Raw genomic sequence first — 27,933 nt, forward strand, 5'->3', positions numbered from 1 at the left:
CTACACTTTCAAGAAGACATTTTTGAAGTAAATGACCATGAAACTGATGTTCATAATTGATGTCACAAGCTCCAATGATCATACACTTTGGCCCTCAGTCTATGAAGGATCATACTCACATGAACTCACGCAAAGTGAAGGTCGATTCTTAGATATTGTTGGCTTACATTGTTTTTATAAATTATGACAGATATGAGTCCATGAACTTCCTACTGATTGAAGGAGTTATCTGTTTGTACCTCCACATCTGTCAACGATGGTGCTTTCTAACTCGATGCAATTCATTCAAAGCACCATCTTCCTGAGGCAAGAGAGTTAACTGACTTAAAGTCCAGTTTCCACCCTTGCCGATCTAGGCTGGAATTACTGGGCACGATCGTAGCGCCACCAGTGGCTATTACCAGTTATGCCTATTGTGACTATTATAGTTATGTCCCTTCTATGTCCCTCCTATGCCTCTCCTATGGACCAATTAGATTCCACCTCTCGTATCACTTGCTTTTGCTTCTCACAAAAAGGTTGCGCCCAGTCAGGATGATCTGATCGATAATCAAGATCTATATTGTGATAAAACGGGTCTTACATGCGAATTGTATCAAATCACGTGAGCACCTTGATTAAAAACATGAAAAGATTTGGAAATTATCTGCTGACAACGAGTTGGCTGTGCCCATGCTTTGCCAATCCTGCAATCGACCGAAATCTGCACGACCGTTTACGAACCAGATTTCGATTTCGGTGTCTCGTTAGTCTAGCCGAAATGTAACTCCATAATACCAGCCTTGTTCGGCAAGGGTGGAAACTGGACTTTTATAGTCAGTTAACTCTCTTGCCTCGGGAAGATGACAAACCACTTAAAGCAGCATGACTATTAACCAACAGAAGTTCACTCACAGAAACATCCACTTACTTATCGTGAAGCAAGAACAAGGACCTAACTGGTGCCTGCTGATATGGCACTGCGGTAACAAATAACGTGTTTACATTCACAAACAAACACAAACACATCCAGCACTATCAGAAACAGTTTCTACATCTGCGACAGCTTGGTACAAATGTACAAAATTTGACTCATATAGTTACACAATATCATAAAGCACCATAATACAAGTCAGACATGTGATACCTGCCATTCTGTGTGGAAGATCCACCTTTGTGGACAGTTTACTACAGACCTTCGGGGGTGGTTTACCACAGAACCAGGTGGGTTGTTTACTGGGCCCTGGAGAGCTGTTTACTATAAAGGCCCATGGAGCTGTTTACTACAGACCCATTTGAGCTGTTTACTATAGATCTCATTGAGCTGTTACTACAGACCCATGTGAGCTGCTACTACAGATCTTATTGAGCTGTTTACTACAGACCTGTGTGAGCTGTTTGCTACAGATCTGACTCAGCTGTTCACTACAGGCACATTGAGCTGCTACTACAGATCACACTCAGCTGTTAACTACAGACCAATGTGTGCTGTTTACTACAGCCCCTGTAGTGATTCCACTGCTGCACTGATTCATGCATATATATCACTTAATAATGTCAGTTTTTGACCAACAATGGTCCTGTTCTAAGGACTTTTCATCCACTCGATCACAAAGCAAAAGGAGTACTTACATTGAACCTAACTCAAACCTAAACTTAAAAATTTGAGAAGAATTCATTAACAAATATTAATATTTTCATTTTCTGTCAGAGCAGTATAAATCGTGATAAAACTACACAGCTGACCAGTATCAAGTCAGTGACCGTGTGTATTTGAGTTGTATTCATAATATATGGGAGAGAGTCAGTTGGATTGAAACGCTGCTTTGAACAATATTCCAGTTATATCATGGCGTGTCAGCTTAATGTGCGAGGAAAGCCATATAGTGGGCTTTCCTCGGTGAAACCCACGAAAACTGATATGGTGCTGACAAACCTAGTAACATAGTCGGGGCGAACCGGGATTTGAACGCACAAGTATAGATTTCTGGTGTGCCCAAGGGACTCAACTCTGCACAGCGAATTTGTGGGGCCTCAGACGACTGTGCGTTACATGGGAGGAAGCCAAGAGTGCAGGTTGTAGGCATTTACTGCTGTAATGAACCCAACATGAACAGGCAGGGTGAGGCATTCACTGCTGTAATGAACCCAACATGAACAGGTAGGGTGAGGCATTCACAACTGTCATGAACTCTACATGAACAGGCAGGGTGAGGCATTCACAACTGTCATGAACTCTACATGAACAGGCAGGGTGAGGTATTCACAACTGTCATGAACTCTACATGAACAGGTAGGGTGAGGCATTCACAACTGTCATGAACTCTACATGAACAGGCAGGGTGAGGCATTAACAACTGTCATGAACTCTACATGAACAGGCAGGGTGAGGCATTCACCACCATCATGAATTCTACATGAACAGGCAGGGGGAGGCATTCACCACTGTCATGAACTCTACATGAACAGGCAGGGGGAGGCATTCACCACTGCCATGAACTCTACATGAACAGGCAGGGTGAGGCATTCACCACCGTCATGAATTCTACATGAACAGGCAGGGTGAGGCATTCACCACTGCCATGAACTCTACGTGAACAGGTAGAGAGTGAGGCATTCACCACTGCCATGAACTCTACGTGAACAGGTAGGGTGAGGCATTCACCTCTACCATGAACTCTACATGAACAGGTAGAGAGTGAGGCGTTCACCACTGCCATGAACTCTACATGAAAAGGTAGGGTGAGGCATTCACCACTGTCATGAACTCTACATGAAAAGGTAGAGAGTGAGGCATTCACCACTGCCATGAACTCTACATGAACAGGTAGGGTGAGGCATTCACCACTGCCATGAACTTTACATGAACAGGCAGGGTGAGGCATTCACCACTACTATGAACTCTAAATGAACAGGTAGGGTGAGGCATTCACCACTGTCATGAACTCTACATGAAAAGGTAGAGAGTGAGGCATTCAACACTGCCATGAACTCTTCATGAACAGGCAGGGTGAGGAATTCACCACTGTCATGAACTCTACATGAACAGGCAGGGTGAGGCATTCACAACTGTCATGAACTCTACATGAACAGGCAGAGAGTGAGGCATTCACCACTGCCATGAACTCTACATGAACAGGTAGAGAGTGAGGCATTCACCACTGCCATGAACTCTACATGAACAGGTAGGGTGAGGCATTCACCACTGCCATGAACAGGTAGGGTGAGGCATTCACCACTGCCATGAACTCTAAATGAACAGGTAGAGAGTGAGGCATTCACCACTGCCATGAACTCTACATGAACAGGTAGGGTGAGGCATTCACCTCTGCCATGAACTCTACATGAACAGGTAGGGTGAGGCATTCACCACTGCCATGAACAGGTAGGGTGAGGCATTCACCACTGTCAAGAACTCTACATGAACAGGTAGGGTGAGGCATTCACCTCTGCCATGAACTCTTCATGAACAGGTAGGGCAAGGGCAGGCCAAGTGTCATAATCACGACAAATCTGGGTATCAAACCAACGATCAACACTACTTTGTGGGCAAGGGACACAACTCTTCAATGTAACGGAAGCTTATCACTCCACCCACACTCCCCACAGACTAGTACAGGTTTGATGTAGGCATAGCTTCAATTAAAATACAACATTCTCATTTTGTAACATTTTTACAAAACTTTGACTTGGTTCATTCATTAAACACTTCAGTTATTAAAAGGGTTACATTAATTTCATGATCTAAACTGTTTTAAAACTGGTGTATGTCAATTAACCTATCTGACCTGCCCAGGTCACCACATAATTGTGTGCAGTGTTGTATATTGAACAACACCATCAAACTTTGTCACATTTAGCAGCATTAGAAATTGGCACTAGTCCTATAGTCTTTGCCAAACTGCCCAATAGTTAAGGTATCATAAGGACTGGTAGAAATTTGCCCTTTTTAAGGGTTTTGCAATATGTTTTCATCGTAAGGACTAGTAGACTAAAACAGTTAGTTTCTAATGCTGTTTAGGTGTTAAGTGAGGATAATACACATGGAAGAACAACTTCTTTTATCAATATCTTATCCTAACTTAGTACTCCAACTTCTAAATGCCTCTGAAAGAAGTCTTGTGAGCTTAGAAAATGGTATCATTGCGATTATTCAGGGTATATGGAGACTAAGGCTTAAAAAATAATAGTCTTGGTTCTCAGGCACCGCCAGGATCATCATGAAGTCTGCCGCATGTTTCGTTTTTATTTCCATTTACAAAAAAATAAAAATAAATTCTAATGCTTAAAAACAATGCGATCCAATATACCATGAAGTTACTTCCCTTTACACGCACACTGCTTATGGTAATGGCGGCAATAGGAGTTTGTATGCTTGTTTAAGTAGGGACACTATTTCCCAGGTTGATGGTACACAAGTGTTTGTAACATTCTAGTTTGAACAAGCAGAAAAAAAACAAAAAAACACCACACGCCTGCACTAGCACTATATATTCAAAAGTCTTTGCCTGAGAACCAATTCTTTTATCTTTTTAAGCCTATGTAAAGAGTGGACTGTTTCCATGACTCCGTGACTCCGAGACTCCATGATCTGCCAGCCCACTTCACCCGGGCCGAGGGCTGCTATCACATGCCTGACAGTTGACTGACAGCGTCTATTTCTTCCTCATATCAGCAACAGTGACTTCCTTGTCCTCCAGGATCTTCACGTGGGGGCTGGACTGAAGGAAAGGAACAGGAGTGAGTGAGTATGGTTTTACGCCGCTTTTAGCAATATTCAAGCAATAACACGCCGGGGGACACCAGAAATGGGCTTCACTCATTGTACTCATGTGGGGAATCGAACCTGGGTCTTCGGCGTGACGCGAGACGCTTTAACCACAAGGCTACCCACCGCCCCACAAGGAACAGGAAGTGAGTTGGGTCTAATGCTGCAGTATTTTATATTTCAGGGCATGCCAGCTTGATATGGAAGAAAAGCCTGAGGTGATCTAATAACACTATAAAGCCAAGAATAACAATTCTGTCTGGTACATATGTTTACATTGTCTTAAACTTCTGACTAGACCACAAGGATCCAAACTAGTCAAGTACAACTTACATATCTTGAAAAACCCATCTTGCTCACCATCTTGAACAATTCATTAAGATAACAGTCAGTGTGAACAAGGATTCCCTGTCTGTGGAGCAAGGGAGGTAGCTTCATATTTGTAAGGATAAGGTATATGGATGAACAACTTCTTTATTACAATTAGGACCGACGTTTCGGTGTAGGTTCAAGTGCCGTTATCAAGCAAGTGATGTACAGAGTATGGTTGACAAGCATATATACATGATAGGAGGCAGTGTTTATACAGCTGAGCAGTTTACTTAGTACTCCAACTACTCAATGCCTCTCACAGAAGCTTCATATTTCACACAAAAACATTTGACAGTCTTACAAACACTGCTTCTATCACTCTCCTACTTTACAGGATTCATAATTAAGGGGGTCCTGGGGTCTTTGAAGTTTGCTCCTATAGTATTTGAACCTAAGAAACACATTAATCTGTCATTGACAATGTTGCCTATGTAAAAGATTCCTGGAATTGTGTGCCTAATTGTGTGCCTAGGTTGAACACTGCACAATCTCATTAAAATCAGATCTAGTTCTCGCTACCGCTAAACAAAGATCTGAGGACATCCCATTACGAGTAACGTCAGACCGCCCTTGCGCGAACTTTGACCGACCGATGGAATGACCAATCAGAAGGCAGCTTTCTCGTGCTTTACGGCACCAATTTCAAATTGGCGACTACGCTTCAAAACATATTTTGACAAATTCTCGATTACAAATTTGAAACCTAAACAAAAGAACATTCTGGAATGGCTAATAGATGGTCTAGATTGTATGGATTCAGTCGTTAAACCTGTAACTATCGTTCGGAATACCCTGTGTTCAAGTTTTTGAGGTTGTATGATTAGAAAACACATTCCGACTGTCACTTTCATGATCTAGTAAGCGATGCTCTGATTGGTCGGATGAAAGGTCGTTCTGACATGACCCCCTAATGGGATGTCTTCAGATCTTTGTTTAGCAGTAGCGAGTCTGATTTTAATGAGATTGATCACTGCATGACATTGCTCCAACATCATGTACAACTTACTTCAAACAACGGAGGCTCTTTGGTGTGATAGTGGAACCCAGGCTGACTGCAGCCCCCTATTTCTGCGATGCCACGGTCGTTTGTCAGGCGAAATATACCTGTTCTGTAACCACAACAAAACTAGTTTCAACCGCAAAAAATGCAAACACATTTCACACAACAAAAACAGACATTTGTGACATATATTTAAGTGTCAGAAATATATTGAAATTATTAAATGAGCGTGTGTGTGATATGGCTTTTCAGAACAGGTGACATAACATCAACAATGATAGGTTGTGATGTCATCACATACTGTGACATCATAAGTGATGTGTGACAATGTCACTCTGTTAAAATGTCCAGTACATGCATGCAGAGACATGCTGAACATCTGTGTACGGCTAAAAAAATAATAGTCTTGGTTCTCAGGCACTGCCTGGTTCATCATAAATACTGTATTCCAGTATTTTACTAATCAAGGAATACATTTATGTAGGGAGGCCCTTAGGGTTGAGGTCCTTACAGGCTAGGGTATCTGCCCCACCATCCAACCGTGGGATAAATGCATAGTGTGAGATAGGATAAGTTTAAAAATTTGTAAATTTTCTAATAAATTGTATATTTATATACTTATCCTATCTCACACGCTAAATGCCCACCTAACCATCCCCGCATCACAGTTACACCAGCCTGTACGCTCTTGATTGAGAATGAGGGTGCTGGATGTGTCAGGTGATCAGATCGCAGGGGTCGTGCTGCACGGGATTGCAGTGGTGCATGACCCATGATCACAGTGCTGATTTTGTGCTGTGTGGGATGTGTTGGGGTGATTGGTGTTTTTAAAGCTGGAAACTTTGTTCTAGGACGTTTCAACATCAGGATCGAAGAATAAGAAGAAATGCATAGTGTGAGATAGGAAAAGTTTAAGAATTTGTTTATCTGGTTACACAACTGTTTATTTGGTTACACAACTGTTTATTTGGTTACTAGTCTGAACAACCAAAACAAACAACAAAAAATAATGACACCACCCGCCCTCACTATATTTTCAAAAAACATTGCCTGAGAACCAATTCTTTTATTTTTTTAAGCCTAAGCTATATAAAGTAAATGTACTTTCATATCACAAAAAAGGTATCTCCCTTCCTTCAGTAGATACTGAGGACCACTCTATCAACAACCAATGAAGATTGGGGTTAGAATTGGTCTTCAGCAACCCATGCTTGTAGTAAGAGGCGACTAACGGGATCGGGTGGTCAAGCTCTCTGACTTGGCTGATGCATGTCATCGTATCCCAATTGTGTGGATTGATGCTCATGATGTCAGTCACTGAATTGTCTGGTTCAGACTCGATTATTTTCAGACCGCTGTCATATAGCTGGAATATTGCTGAGTTCGGCGTTTAACAACAAACAACAACACTCAATCAACATGGAACCAGTCTTCCTTCACACTTACTCATTATATTTCGGGGAGCACACTATGGCGATGGCTTCTGGCAGCATGATCTGGTAGGGGTAGTGACTGTGTAGATCAACACTGGACAGGAAGGCTGTTTGTGTTGGATGGGTCTGTAAATCAGGGAATGAGTCAGTGAATCAGGCTTTATGTAGCTTTTAGCAATATTCCAACCTTATCATGGCAGAGGACACGATGGTGCCGTTGTACAAAGCAATCTTAGTGCTAAGGTGATTGTAACTCCTATACCTTAACATAGAATTACGACAGGCGTAACACTAAGGATGTTTTGTACCCATCATCCAGACCTGAACCCACAGTATGTCATGGAGAACCTCTCCAAGCGTACTACTCAAAACAAGTTAATATTAACTATAGTAATACGAAAAGAATCTGGTGTTCATGAACTTCTTTCGAATAGTATACCTCAAATGCAAAGAGAATATTTTTAGTATCTTCTTATAATATCTTCAACAAATATTAATATCAAGAAAACAATGTACATTATTAGTTGTATTGACCTATCATATGTTAGTCCTTATGATGATGTAAATGTTTCTCTGACAACTGCTCTGTGTCTATGTGACCTCCTTACGGTCTCGGGGCTACCTACATGTATCCAGCCGAGGTTGATGAGGTTGTATTTGTCCTGGTAGTCGATTAGATCGATCTCGTTCTCCATGTCGCAGCTGTCGGGGGTGCCGCGCTGCTGGGGGATGAACAGGTGGGTCACGTGGAACTGGTCCTGGGCCTGAAGTAGAAGAACATAATGTCGATCATCATACACGAACCAAAGACACACAGAACTATCCCCAGTGCCTTATGACATCAAATATATCAACACCTTGGCCTACTTGCACAAAGCGATCTTAGCGCTAAGATGATCGTAACTCCCATACTTTAACATAGGCTTACAATAGTCGTAGCGCTAAGATCGCTTTGTGCAAGTGGGCCCAGTTGAAGAAGCTCAAAACTGTGAGGCTTGCTGACGAGAGATTAGTGATGTCATGGTAACGGATCATGTCACAATGGTCTGCAAAGCATTCTGCTGCCGTTCATTGATTTCACCTAAGTGATTATCTCCCTTGGAAGCCAGTTTGGGATAATAAATATTCATCTATGAAGTTGGAAATCTGGCCATATTACGTTGACTTGACATGATGTAACTGCTAAATAGTTCAAAGCGGTGTTATTTCCACCTCGTTCATTCATTTCTTTAATCTAAAGCTCCGTACCAGAGTACCAAACAGTATGCCTAATGTTTCCGTCTTCTTGTCTGTGTTGGATTGAGCAATGTCAAGGAACTTCTTCATGAGGTCCGTGGGGACTGTGATCTCCCTCAGACCTCCAGCCCCACCCCCTCCTCCGATACTGGTGAAGTGGTCAAAGGTCATGACAGAAGGCTTGGTGCTCCGGTCTACCGAGGGGGGATTAGTTGGCCTGAAACAGCATCAATTTTCAATAGAGACAATGCATCAAAGAAAATTTGGAAGAAAACATGCATCAATGACATCACCTGACTTTTGCAAACTTGTGATCTTATGTTGTTGTTGTTGTTGTCTGTTTGTTGTTAATGCCTCATGCAGCAATCTTCCAGCTATATGTAAATACTGTAAATCTTGAAATTAACGCGAGTATGAATTAAATATGAAAAATGCAAGTGGTCTTTCCTCGCATTAATTAACTTATGTCTTGAAATGACTATCAACAATAAGACGGCCAACTTGAATATAAACACAAACGCAGTTTATTGAGCAGCAGTTGTAACAAGTATATAACAATGTCATTTAAAGAATAGGAATTACACAATTGGTATCCGGTGAGTTATCACTGCTGGGGTCAAGAGTTCTACCCAATCGTGTCAAGCTTGTTGACACCTTCTCCGCATACCAATCAGTGAACTGTTGTTGGTTCAATTATTTTATTGCCTTTGAACTTCCTTACGGAAGTGCTCTACTCAGCACTAATAAGCAGTGCTATTTGCTTTTTGATTGGATTAAGGAAAGGATATGTATCATTCCATTGGGGATGGGGTGAGGGCAGTCGCATTGATATTGAGTCGCATTTTTAGTCAGGGGTCAGCAGTCGTATTAATTTGGAGACGCATTAATTTCCAGATTTACAGTAATCAACTCTAGGCCAGACATCCAGTGATTGATATCATGAGCATCAATCCATGCAATTGGGATATGTCACCTGGTAAATATAGTCGCTGTTTACAACTAGGATAGGGGGCTGGGGAACTACATTCTTACCCGGAATGCCCAACGGTATATCTCTCCAGATGCTTTTTGCCCTATTTGCTATTCATTCTCCAGAGCTTACCATGTACTGACATCATGGACATTGAGCATCCCAATCTACAAAGTATATGTTCACATCCACTACTCAAACCCCACCTCCAGTCTCACTGCCAACCAAAGGTGTATTAAGCAAAAGGACCTCCCCTTTTCATCTACAAGTTCATGACAATACCCATCCATTTTTCAAATATAGACATAATAAAGATTATTTAACATTGTTTAACTACCAGTTTTCACAATTGCCAAGGTGAACATAAATCAATGTTGGGCAAGGTGCGTTTTGTCTGTTTCAGTTTCTTCCTTTCTGCATACAGTATCATCACCATTAAAGGAATATAATTGTTTGCTCTTCCAGTGGCCTCCTATGAAAGTCAGAGATTGGGACGGCACCAACTCTGGCTTCTTGCATGGTCGATAATGGCATGCAACAGAAGGGATGAAAGTATGTCTCAACTCTTCACCCATCCTTCCGAGGCAAGGCAGTTAACTGATACATCCGGTTCGAAAACTGCTGTGCTGATTTCGGTCGATTGCAGGTTTCGCAAAGCATGTGTACCGCCCACTCGGCGTCAACAGATATTTTCCAATTTTTTTCATGTTTTTAAAGAAGGTGCTCACATGATTTGGTGCACTTCGCGAAGTAAGACCTGATTTTGATTATCAATCAGATCGTCTTGACCGGGCACTGCCGTTTTGTTCGAAGCTAATGCAAGTGATATGAAAGGTGGTATCTGATTGGTCAGTATGAGGGACATAGACGGGAGATAACCTGTAACAGCCACTGGTGGCGCTACAATCGAGCCCAGAAATTCCAGCCTAGATCGGCAAGGTTGGAAACTGGACTTTTACACTCAGTTCACTTCCTTGCCTGGGGATGTTGCTCTTCACCAGGATGAACAGTGTACTAATAAAAAACATCCTCACAAACCTGCTCTACTTTAGCCCATAAAATGCACAACATACTGCTCATGAGACCTCACATGAAAAATGAGAACAAACAATCTACAGATCTTACTCATTATCACTAATGGCCAGCTTCTTCAGTTCTCGGTCAGGTATGCCTGGTACTGACGAGGGTCCCGTGATCTGGTCGTACGATGGTGGGGCTGGGAGCACGGCAGAGGGCGGGGCAGTGGGTGGCAACCCGGGACTACTGATGTCGTTCAAGCCAAACTGAGGGTCCAGTTCGGGATCGAAAACCGGTACAGTTGCCGCGGCAACCCTTGGCTGCTGCCTGTCCTGATCCTGCTGGGCACGACTCTGCAGCTCTCGGTAACGTTCCTCCTGCTCCCGGCGCCATTTGTCATCAGCTTCCTTGGCCTTGAGCGCTTTAATGGCAGCCTGCTCCTGCTGCACTCGTTCCTCTTCCTCCCTCCTCAGCTGCGCCTCCTGCTCCAACGCTTCCTGGCGCTTACGCTACAACAACAGGGTTTTACCAGACTTAAAATATTGTGTCCTATACGCATAAACGGATGGAAACAATTAATTTACAGTGCATTTCCTGTTGCATGCAATTAGTATAGCGATATGAAACATTAAATGTATCAAAATTGTGGATTTCATTTACATATAACCAACCTTTCTATACTACACTTAACATGCTCAATGTTCAGGGTATCAATGATTGATTTTCCTAAAAATCACAGGATTGGTTTTACAATAAAAGCTGGTTGCCATGTTTTAAATGAAACTTTATTTCTGTGAAAATTCTAATCAGAATTGCTAAATTGAAATTATGCATGCAAAGTTTCTGTTTCATAAACCTAAAGATACCATGGATAGTACTTATTTATTGTCTTTTGTCTCAGTGTTACACCTTATTTAAGGTTTGTGTGTTCAAACTGTTCAGTGGTTACACTGTTAATCTCATGTAGTCAGCAATAACTCTTCGCAGTCATTAACTTGTTTCAGAAATAGGCTTCAAGGGCTGTCATTCTAGTAAGGGGAGGTAACTTAGTCACTTATTATTTCCAAAGATGCAGCAATTCCACTTTACAGAGTTGCTAGGCTCTGCCAAATCTGTCGATTTCTTTAAGAAATGAATTATCCTTTAATTGATTTATACATATGTTATATGATGGGCCTATGGCCTCCCTTCTCAGAATAAACATCTTCAGAGCCAGGATCAACTTGCCTTGGGCTACACCCTTAGACCTTACATATTTTTTGCCTGGTTTACGGATTTGAAACCTTAAAAATAGAAAATTCGGAAAAGAAATAAAATCAGAAAGACAAGGTTGTTTTCAAACCACTGACAGTAAAGATCACTTTGACAATAAACAGACAATGAAATGCAATTGTCAGATTTCAGACTTACAACATTTATAAGGACACAAACCCAGGCCAAAAGGTTATATTTTTTCTAACACCTTCCAATCCAAATTCAACTTGGTCTAATGATTCCATGGTCCGTCTGTCTGCACCGTACCTATGTATGTGGGATGGTAAGTACCCACCACCTGTGTCTATCCTCCCACACTGAGCTCACTTGAACAGTTACTGTTCACGCAGCATTAGACCAAACTCACTCTAGGGGACATTTATTACAAACTCTACATTGTGCATTTCATTCTATATTATTTGAATATGACTGTACGCACCTCCACAGCCTGCCTCTCCCTCTCCTGGGCCGTGTATCTCGTCTTCAGTTTGCTCTTGATCTCTTCGGCTAGAGGAAACACATGCTTCAGTTTCTGCAAAATTGACACAAATTGTTTTGTGATCACTGAAAAGTTCACAAAATGGCCTGCTGCAGTAAAATGTTCAATGCCACTTGTCATGTTTCATCTGTATGATTATTTATTCAAACAAAATAACTTAAATCAATACAAAAACTGGAATTATTGGAACTTTGCATTAAGTCTGCTAGCAGATGTTGATGCATGGAGCTCGGGAATTAGTTGGCACAATGACAGCACATGCTTGATGCGGAAAATTCAGGCTCTTTTGACCTGTGTTTTCACTTCCTCATTATTCTATGTCTCTGTACTCCTCTGTAGATTAATTTCTCCAAAAATTTTGGGATAAACGACGTCATCACACTTCCTAGCTACAGTATCTCTGGCATGTCATCTATTTATAGCGAAAAATCATATTGCCACAAGAACAGAACCCACGAGAATAAGAGAAGTTAGTTTAACATGACTGGGTCAAATATTTGGAATCTACACAACTATTTCTAATGGTACCCTCTTACCCTCTTTAACTCAGCAAGTTCCGTGTGGGGAGCCGACTTGTAATCTGGATGTCTTGGCAGTTTCTCTATAAATAATCTGAAAATACAACACTGTTATAAATATATCAACAATTACCAGGGATGAAGACATGAAATTTTCTGGGCAACTTCTTTATTGTTTGTCCTGACCTTTCAGGGCTGTCCCTTCATCTTGCCCCCTCCCCTGATGAAGGGGTGTGTAGGGGTAGTGGAGAAAGCGCACAGTACACGCAGACAATGACTTTTGTCCCCACACTTAATAATGCCTAACACAACAGGAAAAACAATTGAATCTAGAATGTGTTTTTACTCATAAAAACATCTAGATTTGGCTTATTCACAGTAATAAGGCCAGAGGCCCAAGTACATATACATATAAAAGATAGATTTACATTGTGACAAGAGACAAATGTTACATAATATTATTGTTCAGAATATAAACTTTTCTTGATAAATGTTACAAGCTTCTTCAGCCATGTGATATTTCTTGTGGTCATCAAATTAGTGTAAATATGTTTATTTTCATATTCAGTTTGTAAAAATCATAAATGATTACTTCATAATCATTACATGCAGGGCAGCTAACAGAAAATGTAGTTCATCATCTATTTCACCAGTATTACAATGTTTACAAATTCTTAAGGAATAATCTAATCCATCTCGTCTTCCTGTATTACTTCTTAATGGTAACTCACTTAACCGTAATAAGCACAAATATCGTCTTATTTCTCTACTCCTAAATGCAGTGATATAATATTCAGTAAAGAAAGTAGTTTTAAAGTTGGAATAATATCGCAATGTCCCAGAATCAAACATAGAAGCGTGAAGAGTCTGCCAGTTACAATCTATTAATCGTTGCTTAAACATATATGTTGTATGGAATGTGATGGGAACACCGACACCAATGCCAACGCCAACACCAATGGCAACAGAGCCAAAAGCAATATGTAATCCCTCATTTTGGGGAGGAATATAATTGTAAATCATCAAGTCTAGTGATGTTTTATCACAAATTTCACAGACCAAGTTCCTTCTGTCCATTCACCTGAAGCAACATGGCATAGTTTTTGACTGCACAATAAACCACATAGCAATTTTTCGGGCGTGCACATTACACTCAAGTATGCACTATACGCTAGAACATACAGTACTCTACATCTGCACACTGACTGATGCAGTACACCTTCAGGATGTCACTTGATGCCACTTGATGATTACACAAGCTATTAGCAATTAAAGTGATCAACATGATATAACTCATCAAGGTACAATTGTTGCACCTTTGTTTGATCTGGTATTGTCCTTTCAAGGGTATAAAGTTTATCACAACATGGTCAGCAAACCATAAATGAAATACACTAACTCACTAAGTGATCTGTTAAACTAGAATGTGTGAGATGCCTTGTGACCATGATGCCTGAAACAGTCCTTACACTTCATCAACCGAGAAACACTTCATCTCTTTAAAATAAAATACAATTTTTTTTGTGCCTGTCAAATGTTGATGTCCTAAATACAACTACAGTTGGCAACGATTACAATCAGTGTCATTGTGTTTATCCACTAGTTCAAGAGATGCAAGATACACAGCTGAATGGTGTGAATTCCAAGTTTTGATCAGACCAAGAAAAATGCAGTTCTTATAAAAGATGGCAGTTCCTTGTAATTTGTGCCCAAATCTGTTGAAGCAGTTTACAATGATGACAGGACTGGAATGCCACACAAAGTTGTGATATGATACACAATGTTTGAAATCAAGTCAAGGGCGTCCTCGTTATGATCCTCAAATTGAAAGTACAAGATTTAGGGGGTCCCTACATTGGAATATTACAGCAGCAACACCCATCCCACAGACACACCCATCCACACCCACACCCACAAACCCACATCCACACATACCTTAATTTTATAAACTGGACCTTGAAATACACTCTCAGTCGATTTCTATTGTGTTTTCTGCCCAAAAGTATTACCACACATACTTTGAATATTGGAGTATCCCCACAACTCTTTATTCTGTAATTGTTCATGGGATCATTGAAAAATGCCTACCGACAATTACTGAGAAATACATACTTTTCTTTAAATATTAGCTTCAGTGGTGATGCAGCCATCAAATCAGATGTTTCAATCAAAGGTGGTTATTGTGATTTGATATCTCTGTTTAACAAATCAGAATTGAGTAATTTCCAAATTCATTGAAGAATATTTAATGATTCTGTTTTTGCTACAAGCTTTGCTCTGCCTGTGAGTGTGAGTCTGTACGTAGATGTGTGACACTCACGTGATGTACTTGGAGTACAGGATAAAGGCACTCTCCAGGTTCCCCTCATCCAGGTATATGTTTGCCATCCGGATCATCTCGCGACCTGAACGAAGGTAGAGTTTGGGTGATATTGCCTTGTCCACATCAACCTTGGAGCCATAATCACAGAGAGCCCGGACACGAGCTGCTGGTTCGTGGATGTGTGTGAACATCTGTACAGCCATCAGCTCCTGTAGCAAACACAGACACAGGATGTTATAAACACTTCAGGGATGTACAAAACGATATTCAGCCCATATTCTACAACAATTGTCAGTAAACATGCAAAAACTGGAGAAAAAAATTCCCAACTCATAATTATCATGAATGTTATCGCTTTGTGGAGATGACTTGTATATCACTGATAACAGCTACAGGAATGATATATGCTTTTTTACTTAGTTTTTTCACATTACTGCATTGAATAAAATATGAAGATTTTTTTAAAAATGAACAAATTCTGAACAAGAAAATGCTTTTTTCACCAATTTGCCTGCCAAGAGTATTTATTTTGAAATGCTAGATAAATCCCTGCATTTACACAATATTCGTGTATCAAGACTCAATTACTTAATCAATAGATTTAACAAATTTGAAGCAACAGATAAAGCAAGTATGACGGTATTTTATTGGAATTTAAACATGATAAACAAAGATAACAAAGCCTTGCTCTATTGTTATCTCACAACTGTTACATTTACTTCCTGATAATAGAAAGGGTCCACATATACCATATTCATGTATCTAGTGGGACAGTTTGCACAAACTACACTTAACATTTTCCACTCAAACTCACAGGTCAGGCGTCTGTGTAAATTTTGAGGTAGGTGCAGCTTAAGCAGAACTGTTGTGGTTAATATGTTCATTATATCGAATGTAAAAATACTGTAATCCCTGTGGTGGCATCAGGTCCAGTGCACGGTGCCTAAGTCACAGATCAGGCAACTTCAAGCAACATTAACTCTCAAAGTTTCAGTCCTGCCCCACACTGAAAAGTTCCCATAGTTACTTTGACTATATGCCTCCAAATATGCCTGTTTGCACAGCAGCAAATGGGTACCCGGTGGGATGAGATGGTAATCCAAATATTATAACAAAAATGCATTTGTCACATTTGCTGAAAATATTTAGAATTCAGACCATGTTCATAAGCATACACATGCTACAAGGTCCAAAACTTCATGAACTAGTAACAAGATGCAAGGACTGGTATTCTTCTCAAGAAAATATTAATTTTTCATAAATAAATAGTCCAAAATGAACTTTAGAATAGTTGGATCATCGACTTATATAGGTTATATAGGTCTGTGGATGGATTAAGCTCAAAAGTACAAACAAAGGGTCAATACACTCACTCCCAACAATAAACACAACATATTGGTATGTTCCACAGGTATGATTCAAAGTAAAGAACGCAATAAAGAAAAGGGAATCTTGGCCACAACAATATATAATGGATAGCATGAAACAAACCTTACCATGTTTACCAGCATGCCACTGAGCAATGGTTGCAGTGTGCAAGCATACCCAATATTTATGTCAACACAGCCTAACCAAGTTGAACAACACACAGCACCCTTACCATGCTATCATTGTTGACAAAACTAGTACTACCCATGCAGAATGTTTATGTCCACCACCACAACTGTACTGTAGCTTTGTACTGCCTGTACTACACCAGCTGTATTCATGCAACTCAAGTGTTTAGCATGTTTAACAAAGAAACTGAAAATACTCAACAGCTGTAAGTCTACCATATTTAAAAATACAATTCAAAAGGCATATAAAATAACATCACCATAACCATGATAGATCGATGACTAGTGTTCCAATATCACAAACAATATGACAACCATATCATGTGCCAAGGAGGGGTTTTGTGCCAACATCAAGAAATACTGATGGCCTTGAGAGACAAAGACATTTAACCAAATAACATGAATAACAGCCCGATTTTGAAACGAACTCATGCAAATATTTGGTCACATATTTCCCAAGCACCATCTAACACCACGTCAAAAATATGATCTCTGTCAACCGCGTATAAATCCAACCTATAAAATCTCTTTGAACTTGTGAATCCTTTAAAACGGTTCTCAGCAAACAAACAGGTAAAGTGTAATACAGGCAAGCTGTTCAGAAGCATGAAAACATTACTCACGTGAGTCATTTTCTAAAGAAATCATATGAGGGTGACAGTGACAGCTGCGGACTGCCTGGCAATGTCCTGCTGTGCTCATCGAATATATGACATCCCTCAAATACCAATCGGTTCTAAAATTAAATATGAAATACCTCTAAAGTATATACCGATGTCACCGAGTGACACGTCTGTTCTCTTTCACCTCAAAAGCGTAAATTCGATAAGCCTTCTCAGTTCATGTAAACACGGCAGCCATCTTGTATTACAATACTTCCGGACAGACAGCGTGATGTCCTAATCCATGGCTTGTTCATAATAAGACTTTTGTATACAATATAATTACATCACTTGATTATAAACTATATGTATTTACTTATTTTAACTAAAGATTTATTTTAAAGAATTAAATATAACGGTGAATAATGTTGAAGAAGCATATCTACCGGTACCTCACGTTGATATTGTTCATCCGATATTTTGTTGCCTGTAAAATTTTGTTACAGAGACACTTTGGCAAACTGTGGTACGAAGTAAAATATTGCCATATTTTATTGAGCGTCCACATGTTGATAGTTTCGTAATATAATTCTGAATCAAGACAATAAGATTTTCCTTATCATATTGTTTCATAGTACCACCCTGGTGCAAAAATGAGTACATCATCTACACTAGAGATTTTATTGATAAAAGCATCTAGCTGCAGGCAATTATTTTTTGTTTAAAAGTGCATTATTCGTAAGCACGTGTTTCTTTTAGAATTTGTAAAATAGATATGAATAATTTAAGTCTCCTGTTTGTTTCTGAAATAAACATTAATACCATATTGATAACACATTTGAAGTAAATGAGCTCTGGTGAAGTGTAGGCTTCCAGGCATTTCATCTTGTTTTTAGAACATATTTGTAAACATTGACTGGAAGGGGTCGGGTGGAATTTAACGTTCCCTTGTGCCGTGACTTGCTATTTCACATCGTGTACCATGCCGCGAAACAAGATTGATGATGCACTGAGGAATCATTCTGCGGTAGCTGGCACCACATCCAAAAGTGAGTGAGTTTACTTGGTTGAGGCCACAGTATTTTAGTTATATCGCAGCGTGTCAGTTTCATGTCGGCGGTTTGCCCGATAAATTCAGGTCTAAGATGTTTACCACTTAGGTGAACCCACAAGCACGTGTAAGGTGCTGACAAACCAAGAAACATAACCAGCACCAGATAGGATTCAAACCCATGATCATAGGTGTCTGGCACGTCTAAGGGACGCAACTCTGTATAGCAAATTGTGGCCCCCCAGATCACATGGACTATAAATCAGGGCATTTATAAGCATTATATTACATGTAGTTGAAAGGATAGCACTGTTATCCATACATGATAGAGGGATTTTAATAAGCGTAGTAAAATGAGTAAGCCTGGTAAACTGAGTATGAATATGACGCGAGTTTAGTTTTTTTCGACCCATCCTATCACTCGGTATTTGCAAGTGAAGGAAGTTAATACACTTAGGGCCAAATAAACTGTACCTCTCAGCTGATTTTATCATGTGTTTGATTTTCAATTGAAAATATCTTAAGTTAGCGATATTATATTAAAAAATGAACTGCACTGGTGCTTAGTCAGCTCTTAAAGAAATACTTCTACATATTTATGTTTTGTAAAATATAAAAAAAACAAAAAACTTTAAAACTTTTTTTTTTATCGTAGTACACAACTGCTGTTTGATCATAGACATCTTAACATTTAAAATAAATACAGTTGCTCTTTTCGGCACAAATTTACATTTCAAACATGGCGGGGGTGTGTGTCATTTTTTACCCCAGTCTGCATTGAACCAATTTATTTTCACACAAAATTACCTAGCCACAGATTATATTTTACAGGCTGGTGAAGGAATGAGTGATGGTTAAATAGATATAATCAAATTTAACAATAGTTCTTTCTCATTTCAATTACATAAAAAACAAGCTCTATATACTTTGGCCCCTCAGTTTAGAAAGCAATTCCATTGTACGAGTGAATTAGGATATTTACAGTGGTCTGTTTGGCAAACAAGAAACGACTATGGACAGCGGGAAAGACATCACATTGTTATAAGGTTAAGGGGGAGTGCATGTGAGTGAATGCTTAAATAATGCCCGAATCAGCAATATTACATATGTATGACGGCGGTCTGTCTCAAAGAATGGGAAGTATATTTCAGTCCCATTTAATAGATTTCTGTCTTCGCAAGTCTCAAATGAAGACTCGTAATTAATTGTCATTATTTATTTTTTTACAAATAGTAACACTTTGCATGTGGTTTTAGAGTATAGAATAGATTTTGACGATAACAGCTCCTTACGGGATAAGGGCCACTAGGCGGTCTTGTGTATGTGTGAAAAGAAATAAACCGGTTGATGTAAGAATTATCAATGAAACGACATGTTTCTTACTCTCAGCGTCGCAAAATTTCGATAGAAACAAAAAACAAATCCCTTTGAATTGAAAAGGAGCCTCGGTGAGATGGGAGATTCAGAGCCTGAACCTGTGAAAATCTAGACTTGCTTCATTTGGGCTATGCTGGTACTACCGTTAATATCGTTAGGCTGCATTCTCTCGGTAAATAAGATCTAAAAATTATAGCCAGCTTCTTGTCATTGTTATTATTATGTAAAATATGTAATTACAATGCTTTATAGAAACCAAAAGTTCAGAAGTTCTAAAGCAAATTGGGGAAATTGTATGAAGTAGGAACATACCTGAAACTTTGATACACACTTGTTAAGCAACTCGAATTGTGAGCCTTGACTTTGAACAGTAACTCACAAATAAATCAGCTCACACAGTGTGGTTGGATAGACACACACCCCCCCCCCCCCACACCCCCCCCCCCCCACACCCCCCCCCCCCCCCCCACCCCCACCCCCACCCCCACACCCCTACCCCTCTACCACCCAAAAAATAAATTGTGAGCGTGTTTTAATCACTGTAATTGAATGGGTCACGATTTCAACGAACAATATATTTGTTGTTGCATTGTTTAAATTTAAAGCGAATGTCTAACAGTGTGTATCTTAGGGCTGCGCTGGGGGTTAATTGTACTTTATTTGTGTTGGGGTTACTGAGTACAGTTGTCCTTCACACGCTAACAGTGCAAGTCGGGACTGCTTGCTTGTTTATTTATCTCCGACAACGCTGCCTCGATCAATGTGTTGAATTAGTCCTTGCGACAACTCTCGAGGTGATGCTGTGTGTACTACGCTTCACACCCACGCCGAGTTCCTGTGTCTGAAACGTGAAGCGTCCGCACCAAATGAAGTGAGACCTTAAATCGAACTCAAATAACTCGTTCTATTATTGAACTTGATGGAATGATATCAACGCTGTATAAACTAATTTCGATATCCCGCTTGTCTCGAAATACGCGTACCTCGATAATGTTTCACTCGCCCCGGGACTTCGAGTTAACAAGGGTCCAGTGTATGGACAGGAAGTGGTTGAATTAGTGTACTTAAAGCAGAGACAATAAAATATTATGTCTGGATGTCTGAAAACTTTAAGAAGAGACAATACTCTGCTTAAAGTTATGTTTTTTGCAGAAATCCACACCTTCATAACCAAACTAGAACAACATGTGTTTTAAACAAAAACAAGCAAACTATTTGTTCCATATTTCAATATTCGGATCTTTCAGAAAACATGTTTAGAATGAGCAATATGCTACATGTTACATATGCATAATTTTGCAACTGATTTTGTATAACATCGTAATAAATACATTGGTTAATTTATTACAAGCTGATTACATTACACCTATTATATGCTGCAGTTCAAAAACACCTGTTCTCAGTCATCACATAGGAGAGAGGCAATTAGATATTCACTCATTAGTGGGTTGCGGCCGTTAATTACCTATAATTAGGTGTTCCAGGGATGACATGTGTGATTTATTGACTGTTCGCTCTGATTGGAATATGCCACCTTGGCAGCGGGTCCATTATGTAAGTCAATATGCATAACGGTTTCGTGAGAAACCACATGTATACGTATCTTTACAGTGAGTGGGTATGGTTTTACGCCTCTTTTAGCAACATTCTGACAATACCACGTCGGGGACACCAGAAATGGGCTTCACACGTTGTACCCATATTGGGAATCGAACCCGGGTCTTGGAGCAAACGCTTTTAACACAAGGCTTACCCACTGTCCCACTTATCCTTATAATAAATGTACATACTACCGTGCCTATTTTACTGAAAGCGTGTGTACACCGTTTCAATAAACAAAATAACCAACAAAAACCGTTTACTCCCTATTACTCCAAATGACAGTGCATAAGTTTGGTGTAATTATGGTTTAAGTAGTGTTTCTCTAAGTGCTGATAATGCGAAACGAATGGTAATTTATTCATACAACATCCGTAGGCCAAATTACACGGGTAAACATTTTCCCTCTTCACCGTTTGACAATAAAATTGGTTTGTTTCGAGGAACGTGATTGGCTGAAACGCTCCAAATTCCTTGACCTTCCTCGAAATTGCAGAGAAAACAAAATTGTTTGCTGTGTCGGGATATCTGTTCTCTGTGTTTATACAGGAATACTGCCTTTTGTCGGAATAATTTATTCAAAAGGTAAGCAGGTATGTTATCATATAGTTTTTGTTGGCTGTAACGTCAGTCTATATCGTGTTGTTAAGGAAGACCCAAACACAAAATGGTTAAATGTAGTGACACCTCCACTGGGCGAACATCATGCAACATGCCCAAGCAGTTGCATGAATGGAGGGAAACTCGTTTACCTTGGCAATAACTCAAGGTATTTATGAGAATTAGACAACATTATTCCAGCCATTTTTAGAATATTAATTCTGTAATATATGATCTTATTATCACTCGCATGTGTGTACATAATGCATTTTGTACGGCTGTGAGTGTGAATTCTTTGGTTGTGTAGTTCTTTGAATTTTATTTAACCCAAGCTGCTGTCTGTACATGCTTCCGTTTCTTTCAGAAAACATGTATAATAGAATAGAATAAGCAAAATGCTAAATGTTAAATGTTAAATATGCATAATTTTTCAATTGATTTTGTATTAGATCTACATCGTAATAAATAAAATGGTTAATTTATTACTGGTCAGCTGATTACATATTTAGGTGCAGGGGGTGTCACCATTTGGTTGGGTAAAAACATGGATTTGTTTAGAAATCCTGTCTGTTTTATACATTAATTCAGGTAGAAGTTAATACTTGTTTGCAAGCCTCAACTACTAGCCTAATGAAAATCCAATTGAGTCAGAGAGAATTAGATCTATATATTTATTGTTGGGTCATTTTGATGGGTTTTTATTACACATTAGTGAAGAGAACGCCGGTTCAGAACAATGCACCTTTATCATACATTGTGTAAAAACATCACGTGTGACCGAAATATTTTTGGCATCAGCTGGACATTTGAATTGAGGGTGTCATTAGCACTGTGCAACTGTGCTCTGCAACGTCTACTCTACAATAGACACTGCTACTTTTTTCACTATGTGTGGATGTCAGAACTGTATTGTTAACATATTTTATTGGAATCAAGTCAAGAGTTTTGGCAGTTGCCGGTGATCTGTCGCAGAACTTGAGAACAAATGAGTTTGAAGTAGAGTATGCTGAATCTCACTTTTGTATTGTAGTAGTGCAAGCACCATGACATTAAATGAGGTCAGAGACTCACTTATAATCAAATGTATGTCAAAAGCATGGGTAGTTTGGCAAGAACTAGAGGACTGGTGCCAAATTCTAGCCCTGAGCTTATCACTAATTTCAACCAATTTTATGATATATAAACCATCTCCTGACTTATAGGAAACCACACAGTGGACATGACAAGACTCAACTAGAGGGCCTTGTGGGTCTACACTTCGCAATTTGAAGCTAGATTTTCCATTGCATGCACATATTTCTAACTTTGTGATGTAAGCGTATCATGCTATCATGAATATGATTTTACAACTGGCATCATATCATTTCCTATAATCATCTTGAAGAAAGCTGGGCACTGTCTTGCCAAGGTGCACCTTAAGAGACCAGTCTGTGGTCGAATCATCAGCTTATATGAATGTTGTTATCATACACCACCATTACACCACCAACGTCATTTTTCAATGTTGAATTTTCAATAATGATAAAATTTGAAATGAGTAATATAAGTTACCACACTCATCCCAGTTACATATATCCTTTTGATTACTGGTTTATTTCAAAATGTATTTAACTCGCTTTCGCTCATTTGATATGTTTTGAAATACTCTCGTAATAAAAACAGTATCTAATGGGGATGAGTTTAGCCATCTATGTAGGCTAGTTGACGTTTCAGGTTAATTGATTGATGGGAATTAAAGTAAGTTGTATATATGAGTGAATGAAAGGCATGTAAGCATGTTAAACCTAGATAGTTGTTTTGATTTATTGTGACAACAAATGCTTTAACCAAGTAATCCTGGAATTTGTAAAATGTGCTGAATTTGGATATGACATGTTGTGTCAGGTGACCTGCCTTGTTTAGACATACAGCTACTGCTCATTTTGGCCTTAGTGCTGTTTGGAGACATGCTGCACCAGTCTTGCATCATGATCAGTACAGTGATATGTAATTTAATGGTAGGCTTCCAACCAGTCTAGATGATTGAGAATAGTCAGGTCTAGCCAACTTTAGTCAGCCTTAGATTTATAAAAACGAACAATTACATAATTTAAAAAAAAAAATATTGTAGACTCTTTGTTACTCTAACAATACACGTGTGTACATTTATTCAAATGTGCACATGCCTGGTTAGCAAATATATGTTATAATACCATAACCTGTATTGTAGATAGGGATGAAATGATACAGCAATGTCATGATACGATATGTATCACGATACGATATGTATCATGATACATTGGTCACAATTCGATACGTATCGCAATACACATAGTTACGTCAAATCTTATGGAAGCTTGACAATAAATATTTCTGAACAGGTTCGAAAGGAAAAGCTAGCTGTAGACACATGTTTGTAGCGGCTGTTTTTAGTAGTGAACTAGAAACACTAATTACAACACATCTTGCGACATTTGACTGACAAAAACACTAGGGGCCATTAAACGAGTAGTAAGTAATTTATTTCAGCAAGTGTATCAAAATCATTTTCCAACAGACATGGACACCTTATTTTGAACTAAATCTACTTTTGGAAGGTTTGTGGGCCATACATGTTCTTAATCTTTTGCATACGAAAACCATCATCACGTCTCTTCTGTCCATCATGTTGTCACAGTTTTACCCTTCTGTTCTCATTATTTAATCTATTCACGTTAATCTCTCCGATATATGCAATTGTTGTTACTGTTAATCCTCCACCTACTATATATATTCTGCACCATGCTCATTATTCAGCATTACTTGACAACGTTATAAGGATCTACACCCAAAACATAGCCTTTACAGTATTAAAGAAGTTGTTATCCATAAATTATCTCTACTTTATTAGAATAATAGTATGTAATTATATCTGGCTTCATTTGTATGTATAGGTCATGTTCTCCCAGCCTGTCACTCACCTGATGAAGGGGCAAGGAGCAGCCCTGATGAGATGTTGTGTATGCATCATGTGTATGATCAAAAAGTTGTTATCCATAATAGTTAGTACTCCTTGTCATAGCACTGAATACCGTATTCGATGTAATAAGCGGCCCGCTCTAATAAGTGCCCATGGCAATGTTTGCTAATAAATTGGCTAGTGAACAATCCCAATTAGCACCCCTTCTGATTGATCAATGTACACAAGACTTATTTATTCACATATAGCACGCACGCAAGTGTTATAACACCCTTAATTATGGGCAATTAAATTCTGGAAAAATATATCTGTCATATACATATGAACATTTAAGGCTGTCAGCATAAACCATGAAATTTATCTTTCAACTCTGTTTTTCACCAAAATTAATAATCTAATAAGAGACCCCTATTTCAATTTTTGAAAGTGTCCTGAGCGATTATACGTCAAATACGGTATGTGTATCTGTGTGGAACGTTAGCGACATTGATCCGCATCAAGAGCTTCTATATCAACCTCATAGTGAGGCAGGACAGTCCAATTAATGTCAAGCTTGGCAGATTTTCCGCGTCAGTGATTCAAGAGGCCCAGAACACCAAAAAACAGAAAGGCATGACTGAATCAATAACATGCAAACAGCTGTCTCTCAGATGTCTGTTGACAGAGAGTACTTGTTTTTGTTCCTCCTAAAAAGGTGTTCATTATTTGGTAAACTCATGACCTCAGTGTTAAAAGTTAAGAAAATTTGAGTCCCTGTATTCTAGGGGTGTCATGATACAGGTACCCCACGATACATATCTCGATTTTTAGGTCAACATATGACACGTATCTTGGTACAGCAATACCGACCTTTTATGAGTAAGTTTAGAAGCAAACATTTTACTTACATATCACATTCACAATTATGTGTTCTAACCACTATCAGTAGATTATTTTGTAAAATAATAATACTTAAAAATGGTTGATTCTGTTTATTCGAACAAGATTTCGTATGTGTCAAATTCAGAAAATATGACATTTTGATTCGAATAGAAAAATCAATGGATACGGGAACAAATGGATACCGATTTCAATAACATTTCTTATCGATATAAATTTACATGTATCTCGTATTGTATCGTATCGTGAGAATTATCTACCGATGCATCGGTACAATCGGCGAATCGTGACGTCCCTCCTGTATTCAAATACCATGGAAGCAAGCCCAGAGGATCCCTGGTCTGAGGATGCCCTTTTACAGTAAACTACGGTAAAACAAACACGCATATAACAAACTGACCGATATAACGAACTTATTTTTTAGTCCCGGCCATTTGTTGTATATACGCTGTATCTATGCTTATACCGAACTACGGTTATAAAAAACTAAAATAAGTGGTCCCTTTGAGTTCGTTATAACGTAGTTTACTGTATTTCGAAAACTACCATAACATTGGGGTAAAATTTGGAGTTGTATCATATTCATAAGTAAATCATTGGACTCCTGCAATATTAAATCAAGAAAGTATTGGACCATGACTTTTCATTAATCAGTAAGTTAGGCATTGTGATTTTGCAGTTGACAGCCGTAGGGACACAATCTTACTGGGAAGCTGAGCTCAAACAGAAAATGTTTTTATACATGTATTCAGTTAAGGATATTCATAATAATTCCTTCTCCAGCTGTGCATCCTGCTCGAGCATGTTACAGAGCTCCAGATAAGCTGCGTATCTGCGTGAAATACGCATCAGAAATGCAGAAATACACAGTAAAATATAATCCAAGCGTATCAAATACGCAACGAACATTACAGATACGCTACAAAAATAAAACTTGTGCGTATCATCAAAATATTGTGAAGTAACCCTGCGTATTGGATTAGCAAATCAGCAACTTATTTTGAAATTATAAACGGGCATGCCGTCAACCTTGCAAAACTCCACGATGACAGTTACATCATGATCATTTGCCATCACACTTTCTTGTGGAAGTATCGTGGTATTTTTTAGTCCTATAAAGCTCTCGAACCCACACGACACCAGTTTGCAGGGACTAGATGAATAGAGTTTTTAAATATTTAACTTAAATACCCACATGTGTAAAAACTAGTGGGTAAGAGAAATTTGAATACGCAGATAGAATTACTGATACCCAATGATTTTAAAATGCATGGGTAAAATACCCACAACACCAAAAGCTTATCTGGAGCTCTGATGTTAAGTGCATGTATTACCCAGATCTATTTACTGAGACTGCCAGGGTGGACTTGATTGTATACATGTCTCGTTCAAACAGGACTAGCTACAAACTTGGAGGACTAGTGAAATCAGGTTTACATATGTCCACTGGTCTAAGTCTTGAAATAATCTGAATTTCTACGGCTGCATCTGTCTCTCCTTGTGGGGCTGCTAGGGCCGAAAATGTCCCAAGAACTGCATGCTTTGTGGTGGTGACCAGGGTTAGATGTTAATTAATATTTTCACGCGTCCTCAAAACTGATCTGCTAATGGTAACAGTGGTACCGTACTTCTCAAGGAATGTCACAACTTCCTGAATTTTGTAAGTCATGGACTAGCCACTACAGTAAGTTCGATCTCTGCAATGTTCTGGTGGCCACAGCGACAAATCCTTGTGAATGTGTATCTTCAAGTGACATTTAGAAGCTGTATTTTCAATGACATGGATTTTAACTTTATTCTTTAGTGCAGCATTTTGATACAGATGCTAGTACTTTATCAAGCAAGCATCCTCATGTATCAGTACCAGCTCCTGTACCAAAACCTGTGACCTGCTTGATGATGGTACTTTCACTTCACCTAAATATTGCATTGAAAGAGTGAAGAAGTTGAAATCCTTGGGTG

At 39.2% G+C, this 27,933-nt stretch overlaps 2 protein-coding genes across 9 annotated transcripts in view; one reads left to right on the forward strand and one right to left on the reverse strand.

Annotated features, from left to right (window-relative positions):
- Positions 1-725: 725 nt before the first annotated feature.
- On the reverse strand, positions 726-17,806 carry LOC124150851 (STAM-binding protein-like A). Of its 3 annotated transcripts, XR_007219937.1 has the most exons (11): positions 17,683-17,806; positions 15,367-15,578; positions 13,065-13,140; positions 12,469-12,561; positions 10,884-11,284; positions 8,801-9,005; positions 8,179-8,316; positions 7,566-7,678; positions 6,126-6,228; positions 3,350-4,700; positions 726-3,305 (listed from the first exon to the last, which is right to left on the reverse strand). XR_007219937.1 is itself a non-coding variant. In XM_046522968.2 (10 exons), exons 2-10 carry the CDS (start codon positions 15,570-15,572, stop codon positions 4,635-4,637), a joined length of 1,401 nt encoding a protein of 466 aa, XP_046378924.1. In that variant the 5' UTR covers positions 15,573-15,578; positions 17,683-17,806; the 3' UTR covers positions 726-4,634. The 3 variants fall into 3 exon arrangements, 2 of the variants coding, with proteins under 2 accessions (XP_046378924.1, XP_046378925.1); XM_046522968.2 differs by having other exon boundaries at positions 726-4,700; XM_046522969.2 differs by having other exon boundaries at positions 726-4,700; positions 17,733-17,804.
- A 4,185-nt stretch (positions 17,807-21,991) lies between these two features.
- Positions 21,992-27,933, forward strand: part of LOC124150850 (protein FAM13A-like) — a 100,544-nt gene continuing 94,602 nt past the window's right edge. For 4 of the 6 annotated variants that reach the window (XM_046522966.2, XM_046522959.2, XM_048392314.1 and 1 more), the window contains exon 1: positions 21,992-22,139. The gene's annotated coding sequence lies outside the window, so the exon portion shown is untranslated. Of the gene's footprint in view, positions 22,148-22,232; positions 22,324-27,933 lie in introns of those variants that run through there. The other 2 variants (XM_046522960.2, XM_046522963.2) reach the window with 2 other exon arrangements.

This window comes from Haliotis rufescens, unplaced genomic scaffold (genome assembly GCF_023055435.1).
Source record: "Haliotis rufescens isolate VD_foot unplaced genomic scaffold, xgHalRufe1.0.p SCAF_11, whole genome shotgun sequence".
Lineage (NCBI taxonomy): Eukaryota > Metazoa > Mollusca > Gastropoda > Lepetellida > Haliotidae > Haliotis > Haliotis rufescens.

Bases quoted from the DNA above. Each gene is read 5' to 3' on its own strand.
- LOC124150851 (XM_046522968.2), bottom strand. From the start codon at position 15,572: ATGGCTGTACAGATGTTCACACACATCCACGAACCAGCAGCTCGTGTC. The intron at 12,562-13,064 runs GTAAGAGGGTAC...TCAATTTTGCAG, and splicing joins AACTTGCTGAGTTAAAGAGG to AAACTGAAGCATGTGTTTCC. The intron at 7,679-8,178 runs GTAGGTAGCCCC...CCTGATTTACAG, and splicing joins TCAACCTCGGCTGGATACAT to ACCCATCCAACACAAACAGC.